Raw genomic sequence first — 18,408 nt, forward strand, 5'->3', positions numbered from 1 at the left:
TACCTAGGAGACTATCACCAAGCATACCTCCATGGTTCAGTGAATCCATTGGCAAACTTATAAAAAAAACAATGTTTGAAATATTTTAAAATAGACTGATAAAAAACTGCCTAATTGTTAAAACTAGAAAATTTAAAAAGCTAACTGACTCCTAATTTTGAATTGCTTCATTTTGAATGTCTAATTTTTTAGGATAGTTAGAGTCAAAAACGATTATAATTCAAATTAAGTAACATTAATAATTTTTTTCATTGGTGAAAAGAAAAAGTGTTTTTTTTTATTTAATATAAAAAAAAGTATTTGAGCCATTCAAACTTTTGAATAATTATAACAAACTAAAAATTTAGGGAAATGAAAGAAATGGATGTAGTAAAATTGTTTTCATATCAACTTTATCCTGGTTGTATATTGCATATTTGATAATTATAACTTAATAATAATACTTACTCTGCAAAGATAGGAGAGTTCTTGTCATTGATGTTATTTTTTGACTTGATTGATGTCAGGACAAAAATATTATCATCTTTATTATCCAATTCCAACTCAACACATATTGTTCCCTGAATATCAAGCTACAAATCTACTTAGAGTTCTTTGATTATCTCTTTAAGTTTTGAAAATTTGAGTTTTATTTATCTAAAATATCTTGATATATAATTACCTGGTTAAGTTGAAAACAGTATTCATTTGAATCTTGATTTTGGACCAAATTTTTAACTTGAAGCTCTATTGCTGCAAATTGTTCAGTAACTGAGACTTCTCTTCTGACAAACAGTTTCAAAACTTAAGTTTACTTTAACAAAATTTAGGTATAAAAACTTTACTATTTTCATTTTGTGTTTTCTTTTATTTCTTTCTCTGCCAAGATTTCCCTTATTTTCCACAATAATATTGAAACAATTTTAACCCAACAGGAAATGTGATGCTTTGCACATTCTTAATGAAGATATAATCTAAATATTTTTTGTAATTATAGTTTTATTAATCTGCTTTCAATTATCTCTAATACTATAAAAGAATTTTCTCAAAGTTTAGATTGGATTAATAGAATAAAATGAGATTACCTAGATTTAGTATTGGCAAATGCTTTTCCCAGCTTGTACCCCACTTGATCAATTGTTTCTAAAATACAATATAAAGATAATAAAAAAGATTTAAATAACATGCAAGAGGATAAAAATTACTAATAAATACATATTCATACCTAGATTCTTAACTACAGTTTTCATTTTACTTTCCATATCAGTAATTTCCTCCCAGCCAAGATAAGACCTAGATATGTTATCAATTTTATTTTCCATGGTGTATTTCATTTTGCCAACATATGTAGTGACTAATTTTTATTAAGTAATTGATTTAGGACATGAAAAAATATTGGTTTGGCATAATTATAATACCATATCCTTTGGTGATCTAATATAACTTTAAATTTTATTATTATGATATATTTTGCCCTTTCCTAAATCTCTTAAATGAGGTTACATTCACTTTAAAAAAAAATTAAAATAGCTACCAAGGTAAAATTAACTTTCATTTAGAAATTTTATACCCTACCCCTACCCACAATAAAAAATTAGACATCTTTCAACATAAAATAAATTATTTATAGAATACTTTTATACCTAAAAATCTGATCTGTCACATTCAGGTATGTGTTGACAAAATTGGTATCATAGCCATCTTCACTATAGTACATAAAAAAAATATTAGACTTATAAGCCCTCAATATTTTCAATTGATTTTAAAATGGGGTGGAGGGTTCCAGTGCTTGACAGGCACTTTAACTGCATCAAAGCTTTTCATAATTATGTAGACAGAATTCTGCAGAAGCTGCATGAAATGAAATATCAGGATCATATTTACCCAAACTATAAATAAATTTTTCATTAATCTAAACAAAAAGTAAATTATACATTATATGACCTACTACATGTTACATTACCTATAATATGTTCTTGCAACAAATTTTGCCAAGAGCAAAAAAAATTTAAATTTAAATTACATTTTCCATAAAATCAGGAGAGAGACAGATCTTTAAAGGGATATAAAATCAAATGAAAACAGTAAGAACTTGATAATATAGAGACTATGAATGAACCTCTGTAAATAAAGAGAAGATTTCTACAATTTATAAATTGAACTAATCCTCATGTCAAGTTTAGGACTAATCTAAATCAACAGTCAGTGCTATCATTACCTACTATCTGAGGCTAATTGTAGAAAAGCAATATTTTAAACAAGAACAACAGGAAAGAATGAAAGAAACAAGGCTTCCTGAAAAACTCTTTATTGGGCTTAACAATTTAATGCAAACTTTACCTGGACTCATTTTGTCCATCAAACACAAGTTTATCTAATGCCTCTGTTAATCTGATTATAGTTCCTCCAAATTGCTCCTAATCAATATAAGAAAATAAATAACTAAATAAATAAAAAATGATAATTACTAGAATTTCTAGGTTAGAGAAGAGAAAAATGTCAATACCTTGTTATCCTGGCTCAATTCTTTGTTGATAAAATCAACAATCTCATAGTCTGTATTGGAACCTTTAAAAACATGATTTGAGAGTATTGTGTTAGATTATTTAACTGTAAAGTAGTCTTAGAATAACAGACTATATCATTTCTATTCAGATTGTTGTCAGTAAAAGTTTAAAAACTATAATAATAATTTGTCAACAGAAATTGAGACAGACAGGATGGAATTAAAAAAAGAAATGTATTGTTATAAATACAAAGAAATTATCATAAAAGAGCAGCAATCTTAGCTCAAAAAAGGAATAAAAAAATAAATATAATTAATTGCCTTAAAACATACAAACTGACAAACAAAAGGAGAGGCAGACAGACAAATACCAAGTAACTATTCTCAATTAGAAATTATTACAAACTTTGTGAAACTTAGATAACAAAAAGACCACTGTAGATGCCCTACTTACGAAGTTTGGGTTTCTGATGTCTTATTTCTTTGGGAAACTATCAACAATTCATGTTATATAAAGTTTACTTTCTTATGAAGATTTTGTATCAACACAATAATAATCTTATCATTTGAAATAATCATAATTTGGAAAAAGTAGCCATGATCTACTGTTTGATAAAATAACATGTCAAAATATTTTCACCTTCATCTATCATGTTGTCTATGTCCTCTACCCAGGATTCATAACATTGGCTCCTAAAAACAAATTTGTTTTCATCCTTTCCCACAATTGTTAAGGCCTTTTGTTTAAAGTACCTCTAGGAACATTTCACTTCTTTTAATTTAGGATGTTGATCTTTTTTTGTTGGTTTTAAATAATAACTTACCTATCAGGCTCTGAACTGTTGAAGTCTTCTATTATTCCATCACAAAACCAAAACGAATATCCTTCTGTAATATTTTATACAATACATCAATACTTATATCCCAATGTACATTTTGGTTTAGTGACATAAAAAAAATTTCTTGGCTTTTCTTAAAATACTTTTCAGCAACCTGTAAAAACTCTGTGGCATATATATACCAAAAAGTCCCTGTTTTGGTTAACCTTAACCCTTAACGGTTGGGGGGGGGGGGGCATTGAACGTTGAGCGTTGAAAGCCCCCCCCATCCTGTTTTTCTATCTCATTTTCTGTGTGTGAAAGATAAAAAGACCAAACTGCTTGACTTTTAAAGTATGGGTATGACACATAACTGAGAGTTGGAATTTTTTTAATATCTCCATCCTGGCGGGCACAGGATGCCAGCAAACCTGGCAGGGTCATCCAGGTAAAGAGCAAAAATATTTTTTTGACTAAAAAAAGCATCATACCAAAATACTAAAAAAACCTCTAGTAGTACATCCTTATATAAAATACATGTGTTTAAGTCACTTTCAGGTTCCAGGTATGATCCTGCAGGTCCTGATCCTCCAGGTCTCATGAAATCTTTAAAAGGCTCCTGTGGCCGCAATTTTTGACTTAGAGACTTCAAATTTTAAAATTAAGCTTTTCTTACATGTCTACATAACACAATAAAATTTCATGAAGATCCGCCGCCGTTTTTCTTGCCGAAATTTATATATTTATTTTTGTAAAACTTACATAAAAATAAACATTTTCTGGAGAAAAAAAATTTCTTTTAGCTTCAAAAATTAGAAAATTACAGCCGTTTGAAATTTTTAAGTAAAAAAAGACCTAAAAACAAAGGTTGTTAAATAAAAGGGTGAAGGACACAAAAATTGACTTAGACTTATAAAAGGTCGGAAATTCATTATCAAACAGGGGACTTGCACAAAAAATTTATCCCTCTAGCTCTAATAGGAACTGAGAAATTAAGGGGGGCGTTAAAGGGTTAATATTATTCAGACAATTGACTTTTATATACTTTAACTAATCAACTCTAGATACAAGCTTACATTTACAATTTCAGGTTTGAAAGGATCACTTAAAAACTTAATCATGAGATAAACCATGTCTTTTTCTAATATGTTTAATCTAAACCTTTAAACATTGAAACTGACAGTATACTGCACCTGTGGAATTGGAAATTTCAGAACAGTTTTTTATTGCTAGTTCATTAAATAATGCCACCCATTCCAGACCACGCTTATCTGTAAAAAATATATTAACATAAACTACAAATGCCAAAATAATTAAATGTAACTATGAAACTCTATTTAATATTTATTGGGACTTTTGTTTACTATTTTTTTGTGGGAATTCTAACTTAAATTTTGTTTTAATCCCAAAACATTTTTTTACAGGATTCAGAATATTCTGATCTATTTTAAAAAACAAGAAGTCAATGTATGCTCTGTCTATTAATTTATTTTATTACCTATTTTGGTACATTCTCTAACTGTTGTTGTTGTTGTAGTAGTTATTGCTGATAGAGTTGTAGTAGTTGTTGTTGTAGTAGTGGTAGTTGTTGTTGTTGTAGTAGTGGTAGTAGTTGTTGTTGATAGAGTTGTTGTTGATAGAGTTGTTGTTGTTGTAGTAGTGGTAGTAGTTGTTGTTGATAGAGTTGTTGTTGTTGTAGTAGTGGTAGTTGTTGTTGTTGTAGTAGTGGTAGTAGTTGTTGTTGATAGAGTTGTTGTTGTTGTAGTAGTGGTAGTTGTTGCTGTTGTAGTAGTGGTGGTAGTTGTTGTAGTAGTAGTGGTAGTTGTTGATGATAGAGTTGTAGTAGTTGTTGTAGTAGTGGTAGTTTCTAATTGTTTCTGAATAATAGAAAGATATCATTAAGAAACAATAATTTACTATTACCTTGTGTCCCAGGGTTAGGCTTAGTTGCATCATGATATCAAGTTATTAAACTACAGTGTGTTTTTTTATGAGAACTTTTTGAAAGCAATTTAACCTCACTCATAGTCAACAGAAGTTAATGACTAATGGCTTATTTTCTTTGTTTTTTAAGTACAGTAGTGCAGTGCCTCAAAGAATAGGGAATGTCTCAACACACCTTCAATAGGGTTATACAGTGTTTTTTTTATGCAAACTTTTTTTAAGGCAATTTTAATCCTTTCATAGTTAATAGAATAATTAATGGTTTATGTTCTTCGATTTTTAAGACCATTAATAGAAAAACAAAGAAAAATTTCAGTCTTTTTTTTTAAAGTAAAGTAAAATAAAAATTCAAAACTTAGGTGTCAACATCTATAAATGGTTTTTGAGCATTTTCCTTATGCTCAAATATTCTATCCTTTGCAAGAATGGCTGCAAAACTCTTTAAATTGAGATAAAGAGCTAAAAATTTATACAAATACTATTGGGGACATGTACAAGAGCATATTAAAGTTTGAAGGCCATATCTCTACCAGGGCAGGAGCAGTGCCCCCCTTCCCACCCCCAAAGAAAAGAACCAAAAAATTTCAAAATTGAGTTCTTGATACATATTTTTTGGCACAATAATGCCCATAGAATCGTCCAAAAACACTTCTAAAGGTATTTTTGTCCTCAAACAAGTAAATGGGGAGGTATAATTCATAATCTTATTAGATATTTAGCTTTTTGGTAGGCCCAGGTAAAAACATTATTGGTGGTTGGGTTAACTCAGCCCAATTATCAACCCCCCCCCCCCCACCCATAAATGGGATGGAAAACAGAATAACTATCTAAATAAATCTCCTGAACATCAAATCATATACTTAAATAATAAATTTATATAGACAAACATAAATATGTAAAATTCAAAATGAACAAATGGAAACATATTACACCAACCTAAATTTTAATATGTGTGACATTTTATAATTGACAACCCACTTGGCTGTTTTAGAGTGGTATATCATGGGTTTTAGAACCCTGTCAAGAGGGGTTTGATCCCTACACCCCATTTCAGCACGTTTTTTTTTCTGGATGCCAAATTAACATATAAGAAAAAAATACCGTTTTCATTTTCAACTTATCAAATATAAGGGGTATTTAAAAAAAGACCCATTGCCTCACTTTTTTTTAATGTAAACTCTACATAATTTCTCTCAATAATTCTACAAATAGAAATTGTTTTTTTCTTTTTAGAGATTTATTTCCATATTCTTAGTAGTTTGGGATAGCAGTTGTTTCTAGTATAAAAAAAGTGATTTAATAGCTTACCCTACCAATTACGTTAAGACTTATAAAAGCTATGACCATAAATTTATGAGATGTGATTGAAAATTTAGATACACAACAAATTAGACTCTTTACAGAGCTGAATTATTTATTTTTAAAAATTTAACCCTTAGTGGTCGGGGTGGGCGGGGGGAGACATAACTGAGAGTTGAAATTTTTTGAATATCTCCATCCTGGCGGGCATCCAGGTAAAGAGCAAAAATATTTTTTTTTACTAAAACAAAGCATTTTATCTTACCAAAATACTAAAATATCCTCTAGTAGTACATCCTCATATTAAATACAGGTGTTCAAGTCAATTTTAGGTTCCAGGTATGATCCTGCCGGTCCTGATCCTCCAGGTCTCCAGAAATCTTTAAAAGGCTCCTGTGGCCCTAATTTTTGACTTTGAGACTTCAAATTTCAAACTTAAGCTCTTTTTATATGTTTACATAACGTATTAAAATTTCATAAAGATCCGCCGCCGTTTTACCGCCGACCGCCGACTGCGGCGGCTGGCAGCTGCCAAGTACAGCTGCGGCTGCTGAACTTTATATTTTGATATTTCAAATATAAAATTTACATAAAGATAATCATTTTCTGCAAATAAGATTTTATTCTAGCTTAAAAAATAAAAAAATTACAGCCATTTGAAATTTTTAAGTAAAAAGGACCTGAAAACAAAGGTTGTTAAATAAAAGGGTGAAGGAAGCGAAAATTGACCTTGACTTGCTTAAGGTCGGAAATTCATCATAACACAGCACACCCCACCCGAAGACGTGTTAGGTAAGAAAAAACCCCCCGCAGAAATGGCTTACACAGGATGTACTGGGACCTCATGGTGGTTTCAGAACATGCGTTCCCTAAATTGAGTTAGTAGCTTCCCATAGTAGAAAATTTTAAAATTACTTTTGGTGATCAAATTTTTACTTTTATTTTTAGACTACCTTCACCTAACCTGCTTTATTGTCTTATTTTGCCTTTCATTTTTATCATGCAAATTCGCTCACATTACAGTTGAAATGACAGATATTGGAGCTTTCTAAAAAGGTCTGTAACATTTTTCTAGCTCTAATACTTTTTGAGATATCTTATTTCAAAGTATTGCTGAAAATCATCTTTTACACAGCCAAATGTTGAAATATAAAATTAGTTATTTTAGAGTAAATTATAAGTATCTTCATTTAAATTTCTCTAATATTGCTCCAAATTGACCAAATTGGACAGTTAAGGTGCCTAAAACTATCTACATTCAATGGACAATCTAAATCCACACTTTTTGAGACTTTATAAGTCAACCGGAGAACGCTAAAATGTAATATCAAAAAAACAAATGTAATTTAATTTTAATTATAAATCACTTTTAAGTCATTTTTAATAATGTAAAAGGTGTTTTGAGTTAATAGAAACTCCTAATTAATTATGATTTATGATTTTACAAATCACAGTACTAGTTTAAAGTACCTAATAGTGTATATTAACAAAAAAAATGTGGCCTAAGAATAAATTGTGTCTTTTATTATATATGAGATCATTTATGAAAGTCTTTTAATTACTATGTTTTCTTAGTTAAGGTGTCAAAAAATAATTTTGTTTCATAAGGTTATAAGAAATTTAAAAGGCCAATAAACTATTCTTAGAAAAAATTACTAGAATTAGTAGATTACATTTGTAAACTGCTTAGAAATGCTTAAAATTCTAACCAATTTTTGGTTTATTTTCTATGATTATGTCTATTTTTCTTACGATATGTTTCTATTTGTTCAAAATATCAGATGATTGTGTTTTATTGGCTTTCTAATTACAAAGTGACAACTTTATACACCATATCTTACCTTAAAATCCTTGCTAAAGTTGATTATATTTCAATTTATTTAAAGAAAACAGGAAATATTTTTTCCTTTAGCATTATTAAAAATCACTTCAGTATGCTCCTGTTGGCTTATATAGTCTTAAAAAGTATGTATTTGGATTTTCCATTGAATGTAGATAGTTTTAGACACCTTAACTGTCCAATTTGGTCAATTTGGAGCAATATTAGAGAGATTTAAATGAAGATACTTGTAATTTTCTCTAAAATAACTAATATTATATTTCAACTTTTTGCTGTGTAAAAGAAGATTTTACAACAAAACTTTGAAATAAGATATATCAAAAAGTATTAGAGCTAGAAAAATGTTAGAGACCTTTTTAGAAAGCTCCAATATCTGTCATTTTAACTGTAATGTGAGCGAATTTGCATGATAAAAATGAAAGGCAAAATAAGACAATAAAGCAGGTTAGGTGAAGGTAGTCTAAAAATAAAAGAAAAAATTTGATCACCAAAAGTAATTTTAAAATTTTCTACTATGGGAAGCTACTAACTCAATTTAGGGAAAGCATGTTCTGAAACCACCATGAGGTCCCAGTACATCCTGTGTAAACCGTTTCTGCGGGGGGTTTTTTCTTACCTAACACGTCTTCGGGTGGGGTGTGACAGGGGACTTGCACAAACATTTTTAGCCCTCTAGCTCTAATAGGAACTGAGATAATAGGGGGGGGGGGGCGTTGAACGCCCCCCCCCCCCCCCCCCGACTGATTAAGGTGCGGCAAGGGGCCCGACTGTAAGGGGTTAAAAGGAAGAAAAGTATCCATAATTTTAAACCTTTATAAAATATGAATTATTTATAGAGCTAAGGAGGGAGGAATGAACTTGTAATCATTGCAAAGAAAATTTTGCAATGGAGTTGGATAAATCCCTACTTGGAAATGGTCCATCTTAGTTGTTTACATCTTATGAAATGTATGTCTTATTAAATGTTTGTGTATACATAAGATTTTTGTATGTTTGTGTATTTTTATAATGCTTGTGTTACTAGGTGCTTTCCCTCAAAATGCTTAGCAAGCACAATAAATCCCTACTACCTTTTGTTAAACAAGGAATTTTTTTGCAGTGCCTCTAGGTGCAGTACCCTTCCTCTGATAGTCTACCCTTTATTCAATATAATCTGACCAAAAATGAAAAACACATTTGAATTACAATTTTATGTAATAAAAGAGTGGTTGGTGGTTTCTGTGCAAGCCAGGAACTTTAACCCTTACAGATTGGGGGGAGGGGGGGCTCTCCTCTAGTTTTTTCAATCTCATTTTTTTTGTAGGTTAGATGGAGAGCTGTGACTTCATGACTTTTTAAGTTAAGTAATTAAACATCAGTAAGAGTTGATTTTATTAGGATATCTGGTCTGTGTTGGTCATAGTGTCCGGTCAAAGTCGGTTGGGTAGCACCAAAATTAGAAAAAATAGAATAAATCTTAATTTCTACATTATGACTTTTGTGTTTAAGTTAGAAACCTAATTTTTTTTGGTGAATACTTAGATATCAATGACCTTCTGAGAAAATTGATGTTATGACTGTTTGACCGCTCCCTAACCGACTTTATGACCATTTTTTTGTCCAGCTTTTACTATAGACATATATCATAAACATCGTGGCTTCTATTACAGCTAGAGACCTATAATTTTTTTTGGTAAATCATTGAGCAACAATAAAAAGATTAAAATATTAATTGGCGCTGCCAACCGCCGTTTTACTGCCTTAGCCGCCGAAAATGGTAGTTTCCGTTATTTGCAGTTTTTTGGCAATGATCAGAAAAAGTAATTTTTTTGTTATATAAGATAAAAGTTCGTCCTAAAATTTGGTTATCCTAGCTACAAAATTGGCCGCTCTACAGCTGTTTTACAATTTAGCGGCTGGCCGCTAAAAAGCGGCTAAGGAGCGGTCTGACCGCTATGACTAGAAAAAGTAATTTTCTCTAAAAATACACATGAAACACCAGAAAAAAACGTCTTTATCTGTAACAAGAGCCGAGATAGAGGGGGAGGCTCTGTGAGCTCACCCCCCCTCCCCCTCTCCAATCTGATAAGGTGGGTATTGGGGCCCGATCTGTAAGGGTTAAGGGTTAAGGTAAGGGTTAGGATCAGCTGTTTTTTATTCATTATTCTATGACACTGCAGAACTATTTCAAAAAGAGACAGAAAAACATCATGTTAATTTATTAAGGAATATCTGCTTCTCTATAAATTGTTCAGCCAAGATGTACAACAAATGGGTTTTCTGTTTTTGGCCTTTTCTTGTTAATTTTCATCCTTTTACCAATAGAAATTGTCCATTCTTTTTAAAGATTTTTTTTATTTCTATCATTTTTTACCTTGCAATAAGAGGAATCCTGGTTACTTCTACACAACCATTCAGTGTTTGGTACAAAGGCTAAACAAAAATACCTAATAGTGAAAATTCAACACAAGTTGAAAGAATTCATGAACACATTAAAAGTTTTGTTCATGACAGCTATGACAGTTAGGTAGGTGAAATTATTCCTGTTCACTCTATTAAACATACAGGGGATTGCAAAAATCGGCCAAAAAGATATCTTTATATATAAAGATGAAATGTTAAAGGTCAAATTATTAATAACAGTTCTGCCTTTATAAAAACTGTTTCAACTTCCTAACTGTCTGAATCTGATTTATGTGTGCTGTATACAATCTTATTTAGAGAAATTTAACTGTATACACATATCATCATTATAATCATTAATCCAAGCCTCAGGCTCCTTGTGCCAACAAATGACAAATTAGAGCAGCATTGTTTTACAGTAACCCCCCCTCTTCCTATTTTGAAATAGATTGAAAAAATGGGGAAGGGTAGAACTTATGTCTCATTGAGTGTAAGGCTTAAAAAATCAACACCTGCCTTCATTAAAATTTATCTACATAATACTTCGGGGGAGGGGGTTGTGATTACCAGGTACTTTTTGGTAAACCACCATCAAATGTTTCAATTTTATTAATGTATCCATGATAATAGGCGAGCACATGGGGATATAGGGCAGTTATTGGCAAGAACATTTTTATAATACCTCATTCTGTTCCATCTGTCTTTGTTTTCTTATTATTACTAGCTACTGCGCCCCTAGCAACTAGGGGCTATATATTGGAAGGGATATAGCAGATAAATATTTGAAAACCATACCCAGACATTTAAAAAAAAAATAGCCTTAAACAAACCCAGGACCTATAAGAAGCTTTACATGGGGACCATATCAGTTACACGGTTAGCAAGATCCTTAGCTACAGACAAAAAAAGTTTACTATTTCTATAATAGGATAGTGAAATTTGCTTGGTGTTGATCATTGTGTAGATCATTCTTAGACTACTATGTCTGTCCGACTACATGCTAATAGAAATTTGGTATGATGTATGGATAAGGTTTTTAAATAAAAGATTCTAAAAATATATGCCATAATTAATTTCAATTAATATGGTGAGCTTTGCTTTTATGATTGTTTACATTCACTATTAAGCTTAAACCTGTAATCTAAATAGAATATGAAATGTTACCTTCTCCTTCATCACACCAATTCTCATCTAATAATATTTATAATTAGGTGTGCAATATTCAAATTTATTCTTTTAAATCATTTAATATCACAATTCATATCTTATATAAGTTAAAATACTAAAGCTACTCCAAAACGTCTAACTGGAATAGTAGAATAACATGACTAAAACTAAGAATGACTATTCCATACATTTATAGAATTGCAAATCAGATAACAATCTTTGGTCAAGCATTACCATAAACAATTTAGATACATTGATTTTATATTTATGTATCTTGCATATTATTGGAAATTGTGAGAATTATATTATATTGTTTCATCTATTTTAATCTTTACTTTACTCCTATTATAGACAGAAAGAAAAATTGATGCTCCACTTACACACACAACCAAACACACATGCACTAACACACACACGCACTAACACACACACACAAACGCACTACCACACACACACTCACATGCACTACCACATACGCACACAGGCACTACCATACACAAAAAAATACACACACTTTGACATCATAGATTGTTGAATGCATAAATTCACACACAGACATGTACACTTAAGCAGGGCATATTGTCCTTTCCATATTTGTTTAATAAACTACTAATTTTTGGATAATTCTGTATTGAACTTTACTATTCTTTGTTTTTTTTTTCATATTGTTGCTGTGCTACTAATGTATAAAGATAATTAATATTATATAATGTATGTAACTAAAATGATAATTTAATTGTTGAATCTAGCAGGGAAGTGATGTAATAAGATTTGTACAAAATAGATTAGATTTAAAAACAATAACTTACTTATTCTGACTTCACCAGCATTACATCCCCATACACCACGACAATTACCTAAATATGAATAGCAGGTTCTTAGCATTGGAACATTTTCTCATTTTTTGCATTATTCTATTATTTGAAATAATAATAAGGTTTTTTCTCAGGCAACATTAAAAACCGATCCAGTAGATTAGAACCAGTTCACATCCATACGAAAAAAACTATAGCTAGCCTTGTATTATATACAGATATCTACAAATATAACAATGTACAATCATAAGATTAAAACCAGTTTTTTAGCCTGTGACCTTATCATCTCGTGTTAAAAAAAAGGGTTTTAATCTAATAATTGTACATATTATATCTGCGAAATGCTATTTATAATACAATGTGACAAAATTTGTATGTACTACACTTTTTTCTACACTTGGATACAGAGAGCACCCTAGATACTTGGTGCGCAGCCAATAGTTTGATATAAAAGAGACATGTCTGTATTATTGGTTATTTTACTAGCAAAAAATGAACTTTAAATTGTAATGTTTTATTAATCTATTGTTTTGTTTTGGTTTTAGCCAGAAATTTAATTTGAAAAAAATGTATTGATATTTTAGAAGGCTTTGTATTGGCAAATTAACAGATGGATATTCAGACAAATAATCAAGCATTTATAACACATTTTAACTTATTACAAACAATAGGTCAATGTATTTTACTTTATGATATACTAGTAAATTTGCCCTAGAAACTGCATCTATAGGGGAAAGTGTGGGATAGGATTGTGTTTAAGTTAAAGAGTTAAGACTCTAAAGGGCTAGGTGTCACTTGGGTACTAGACCTCTCTCCACGCACCTTGGAACATACATACAATACTTAACCCTTTACAGTTGGGCCCCTTGCCGCACCTTAATTGGTTGGGGGTTGGGGGGGGGGGGGAGGGGGGGGGGGCGTTCAACGCCCTCCCCCTATTTTCTTACTTTTAGAGCTAGAGGGCTAAATTTTTTTGTGCAAGTCCCCTGTTTGATAATGAATTTCCGACCTTTTATAAGTCTAAGTCAATTTTCGCTTCCTTCACCCTTTTATTTAACAACCATTGTTTTTAGGTCTTTTTTTACCTAAAAATTTCAAACAGCTGTAATTTTCTTATTTTTGAAGCTAGAAGAACAATTTTTTTCCAGAAAATGTTTATCTTTTTGTAAATTTTACATTAGAAATATCAAAATATAAATTTCAGCGGCCGCAGCTGTACTTGGCAGCTGCCAGCCGCCGCAGTCGGCGGTCGGCAGTCGGCAGGAAAACGGTGGGGGATCTTTCTGAAATTTTATTACGTTATGTAGACATGTAAGAAAAGCATAAGTTTAAAATTTGAAGTCTCTAAGTCAAAAATTCCGGCCACAGGAGCCTTTTAAAGATTTCTGGAGACCTGGAGGATCAGGACCTGGAACCTGAAAGTGACTTGAACATCTGTATTTTATTTAAGGATGTACTACTAGAGGATATTTTAGTATTTTGGTATGATAAAATGCTTTGTTTTAGTCAAAAAAATAGTTTTACCTGGATGATTTTGCCAGGTTTGCTGGCATCCTGTGCCCGCCAGGATGGAGATATTCAAAAAATTCCAACTCTCAGTTATGTGTGATACCCATACTTAAAAAGTCACGCAGTTTGGGCTCTTTATCTTTCACACACAGAAAATGAGATAGAAAAAACCGGATAGGGGGGGGCGTTCAACGCTCCCCCACCCCCGCCGTTAAGGGTTAAGCATTGTATTTCAGTTACTCTTACTCTTCTTTTAAAACATGGAGAATTTTTTTGATTGGGTTTGACCCCCTTAAAAGTTCAGACTACATACTTCATCTTTGTATTATAGACAGATGTGCCCCCAGACTCAACAATATGCAAGAAAATTGCATAAATCCACCCTAAGATATACATACATGAGATAAAAGCATAGATCATTAATAGATATTTATGCTATTCTTTGCTGGAAACAAATACAGAAAAACATAAAATAAAAGCTTTGCTCACATCCATCAGGAAATATACATTTACACATCAAAAAAATTCTATACAGCACAAGCAAATTGATGAATATTTTAGGGAGATCATTTGCTTTAGACAAAAATTATAGAGTAGCTTATGATCTAAAAAAGACAAATATTGTTTGTTTTATGCTAGTTGCTTCGCCCCTAGCATCTTGAATAATGATTTGGAGGGAAAAAATATACCCAAACCAAGACATTTATAAAGCTTTACTGTGTAGCAATTACTGAGGTCTTAAACTTCACACAAAAAAACCTACTACTTTATATACTGCCTAACAACAAGAAAAAAAACAGAAAGTTAAAGTTTAAACTAATAAAACTAAATTAACTCACATGGAAGGGGAAAATCATCAGAATATCCGTCTTGAAATGCTGTGCAGTTGGCATCTGTTGGGAGTTCAGCTTGACAGGTATCATCTAAGTAAATAATAATTTTATAGTTTGACTTTATTATTTTTTTAGAAAACAAGGATGACAACATCTTAAAAGCTATGGACAACAAATTAAAAATTAAACAAACAAACATTAGGAAACAGTGTTTTTTTTAAATTGTATGCTCAAAAAATTATAATCTTATTTGCTATAAATTTTAAAAATACAGAATGAATGCTAGGTATTTAATGCTTCAATTTCTAAATATGACAATCTAGATGATTTACTAACAATTCATACTACAAGAATATCTATCATATAATAAGGATTACAACAACCATAAAAGTAAAGTTCTAAAATCAGGCAGTAAAACAAACAAACATCAACAACTGTCAGACTTAAATAACGAAAATATTAATTCTTGAGTTTGAACTAAACTGAATATGAATTTGTTGTAAAATTGTTTAAATACATGATTCTGCTTAAGGACAAACTTATATTTTAAGTCTTGATTAAAAAAATGCTTTACTAACAAAACTATACTTTGTTGTCCTAATATAAAAATTATAATAATTATAAAGTTAAAAAATAAAAAATATCATGTTTTAATTGGATATACAGAATTTCTGGTAACAGTTATAGAGTTTATTTGCTTTCTTTATCATAATCTTTAAAAGGAATCATCAAGAAATGTATAGAACATTTCAAAAATGCCAAAATCAACTAAAAGAGCTTCCCAATATTGACAGACAGATGGGCGGACAGACCCTAATTATAGAAAGGCTTTGCTTTACGAAATGGTATATCACAAGATCAAATATCATTATCATTTAATATATGTTATGATGGTATTATGATAAATATGTGCAGTATTCAAATACTCTGAAACGTTAAGCAAACAAACATTAATGCTTGTAGAGTGTAAGAATTGAAAAAGCAGAATATGTATAAATCTAAACAAAATTTTAGGAAACAGGATTCTGATTAAGGACATACTTACATTTTTTGGACTTGATTAAAGAGATGCTTCACTGTAATCAATGAATATATAATATATAACATAAAAAACTATTTCTAAAAATGTTAAAAAGCATAATGTTTTAAATGGACATACAGACTTTCTAGTAGTGATTATAGAATTGCTAAGCTTCCATAATCCTACCTAAATTTTATAAAATGAAAACTTAAAAATTGTTAGAACAATTCTAAATGTGTAAATCGACAAAAGAAGCAAATTTTTCTGAACAGATGGACGTACAGAGTGACTGACCCTAATTATAAAAAAACTTTCCTTTAAAAACACTTTGATAATGGTTTGCCTACTGATATTGAAAATAAACTTAATTTGCCCTTTGATTTTTCAACTCAGTCATTTTTAGTTACAAAGGTAACAATTAAGATAAAATCCAAATTAATTTAAGCAAATTGCAAATTGCAGCCTAATTTTCTAGCGATTTTTTTAGTGTAATCAATTGTATGTACTGTCTAACAAACTTTTAGGAAGGAGGTAAAAATTTAGCATTTTAAACAAGAAAAACAGAATAATAGTATAATTATATTTCTTATTATAAGAAACTTTGTTTACTTTCTATAGCACTGGATAGGTTAGGTTAAAATATTAGTTTATGTTGTGCATATTCACCAAATAATCATATTATTCTTCAGTTCATGCTGTGCCATATGAATACAAAATGCAGGGTAACAATTCTATGGAAATTTGTTTTACTTTTGAAAGAATAAGTACAAAGTACAATCTAACATTTTATACACTACCTACTTTGAATTTTATCTAACATAATGCAAATTAATGCCAAATAAGAATTAGAATTAAGATTAAATTTCAGGGACCTTGATAAGACCTTGAATGATAGATTAATATACACCCCTAATTATAATCAATTAAAGTACAAAAGTTCTAATAAGAAAATATGTTTAAATAAATTTAGGGTCCAATGTCCCATCCTTCCCTGGTGAAAGTAAATGTTTTACCTGTCCTGCAGATATCCGTTGGAGCAACAGTAACATTCACACATTTTCCATATAGCTGCACAACTAATTAACAAATAACATATTTAATATTTCAAATGTAAATAATAACTAGGACATTTAAAGTATTAAAAATTATGCTATATCTATTAATGCCTTATGTTTGTATTTTTCAATGAAGATTTGGCTTAAATGTACTAAAATATAAATGTAATTATAGAATTAGTTCAGACAAAAAGCACAGTGTGCTTTTTCAAACATCTTTCAAATTATAGATGAATGGACATGCTCTAATTGTATAGTAACATGTTACAAATGTTTAGGGAGAGTTTGATATTTGTGTTAGTGAAAGATAGGGGTTACATTTAAATAAGATACTTATTTTTTTTTTAAACCTTAGCTTTCCTTTATTATTTTATCTAAGTATGTCTGTTCTCAGGTCTATAATGGGATAGTTTTTATCATTTGATTATCAAAATTCATGATTTAATCTTATAGGATAAATATATAATGTAAATATTTTGTAAGAACAGTAAAAAGTTCATTATATTTAAAATTATGTACATACTTTCTGGGTATTTTTATAGAGTGTAGGTTATTTATACAGAACTTATTATGCAATATTTGAAATGAACAGGACTATACAAACAGGATTAGGGTTACAGAATATTAGCTGTGTCACCCTCATTAAATGCTTCATAAAGGGGTTAAATAAGTTGTAGATAAAGTATATAAAAATAATGAAAAATAGGATTTAATGACGATAATAAAAGCCCATTACATGAAACAAATCTACAAAAGTTTCACTTATTTAAGAGTTTGGGTATAGTTCCTGTTGTGGCAACGCCCCTTAAGGGGCAATTCTTTGTATTTTCACAGTAGCTTTTCTCCTATTTCTAGCTCCTACAGGGGGCTCTAACAATGCGGGGCCAATTGCCTAACCCAGCGAGGAAATCACCAAACACAATATAACCTAACCTAACCTAACCTAACCTAAAATAACCTATTAAAAGCCATTTTAAAAATATTACGAATCGCCCCTTAAGGGGCGTTGCCACAAAAGGAACTATTCCAAAGAGTTTAAATATAATTACAATATTAATTGTATTATAAGGACACATTCAACAAATAATCTCCGCCCTTCCCCCATATATACTATCTATCTAAGTCCCCCTCTCTCACACTCTTCACTAGGTATAAAATAGTACATTTTATCACATCTCTCTATCTATCTATTGTATAATCAACAAATTATGTCAGGATTATAAGATTAGATGAATAATCA

At 30.5% G+C, this 18,408-nt stretch overlaps 2 protein-coding genes across 2 annotated transcripts in view; one reads left to right on the plus strand and one right to left on the minus strand.

Annotated features, from left to right (window-relative positions):
- Positions 1–18,408, plus strand: part of LOC145318477 (uncharacterized) — a 195,931-nt gene that overhangs the window by 90,533 nt on the left and 86,990 nt on the right. The window lies entirely within an intron of this gene.
- Positions 1–18,408, minus strand: part of LOC145319877 (adhesion G protein-coupled receptor L3-like) — a 34,879-nt gene that overhangs the window by 13,778 nt on the left and 2,693 nt on the right. The window contains exons 4-20 of the mRNA XM_080162283.1: positions 17,127–17,189; positions 15,099–15,182; positions 12,745–12,792; positions 11,933–11,959; positions 10,740–10,798; positions 4,802–5,180; positions 4,497–4,574; positions 3,310–3,373; positions 3,126–3,178; positions 2,486–2,547; positions 2,320–2,396; positions 1,623–1,685; positions 1,205–1,272; positions 1,065–1,122; positions 662–764; positions 448–560; positions 4–56 (exon numbers count right to left, since the gene is read on the minus strand). Coding sequence (XP_080018409.1) covers positions 4–56; positions 448–560; positions 662–764; positions 1,065–1,122; positions 1,205–1,272; positions 1,623–1,685; positions 2,320–2,396; positions 2,486–2,547; positions 3,126–3,178; positions 3,310–3,373; positions 4,497–4,574; positions 4,802–5,180; positions 10,740–10,798; positions 11,933–11,959; positions 12,745–12,792; positions 15,099–15,182; positions 17,127–17,189 — 1,452 coding nt within the window. The remainder of the gene's footprint in view (positions 1–3; positions 57–447; positions 561–661; positions 765–1,064; positions 1,123–1,204; positions 1,273–1,622; positions 1,686–2,319; positions 2,397–2,485; positions 2,548–3,125; positions 3,179–3,309; positions 3,374–4,496; positions 4,575–4,801; positions 5,181–10,739; positions 10,799–11,932; positions 11,960–12,744; positions 12,793–15,098; positions 15,183–17,126; positions 17,190–18,408) is intronic.

This window comes from Acartia tonsa, chromosome 5, assembly GCF_053477335.1.
Source record: "Acartia tonsa isolate MP-2025a chromosome 5, ASM5347733v1, whole genome shotgun sequence".
NCBI classification, from domain to species: domain Eukaryota; kingdom Metazoa; phylum Arthropoda; class Copepoda; order Calanoida; family Acartiidae; genus Acartia; species Acartia tonsa.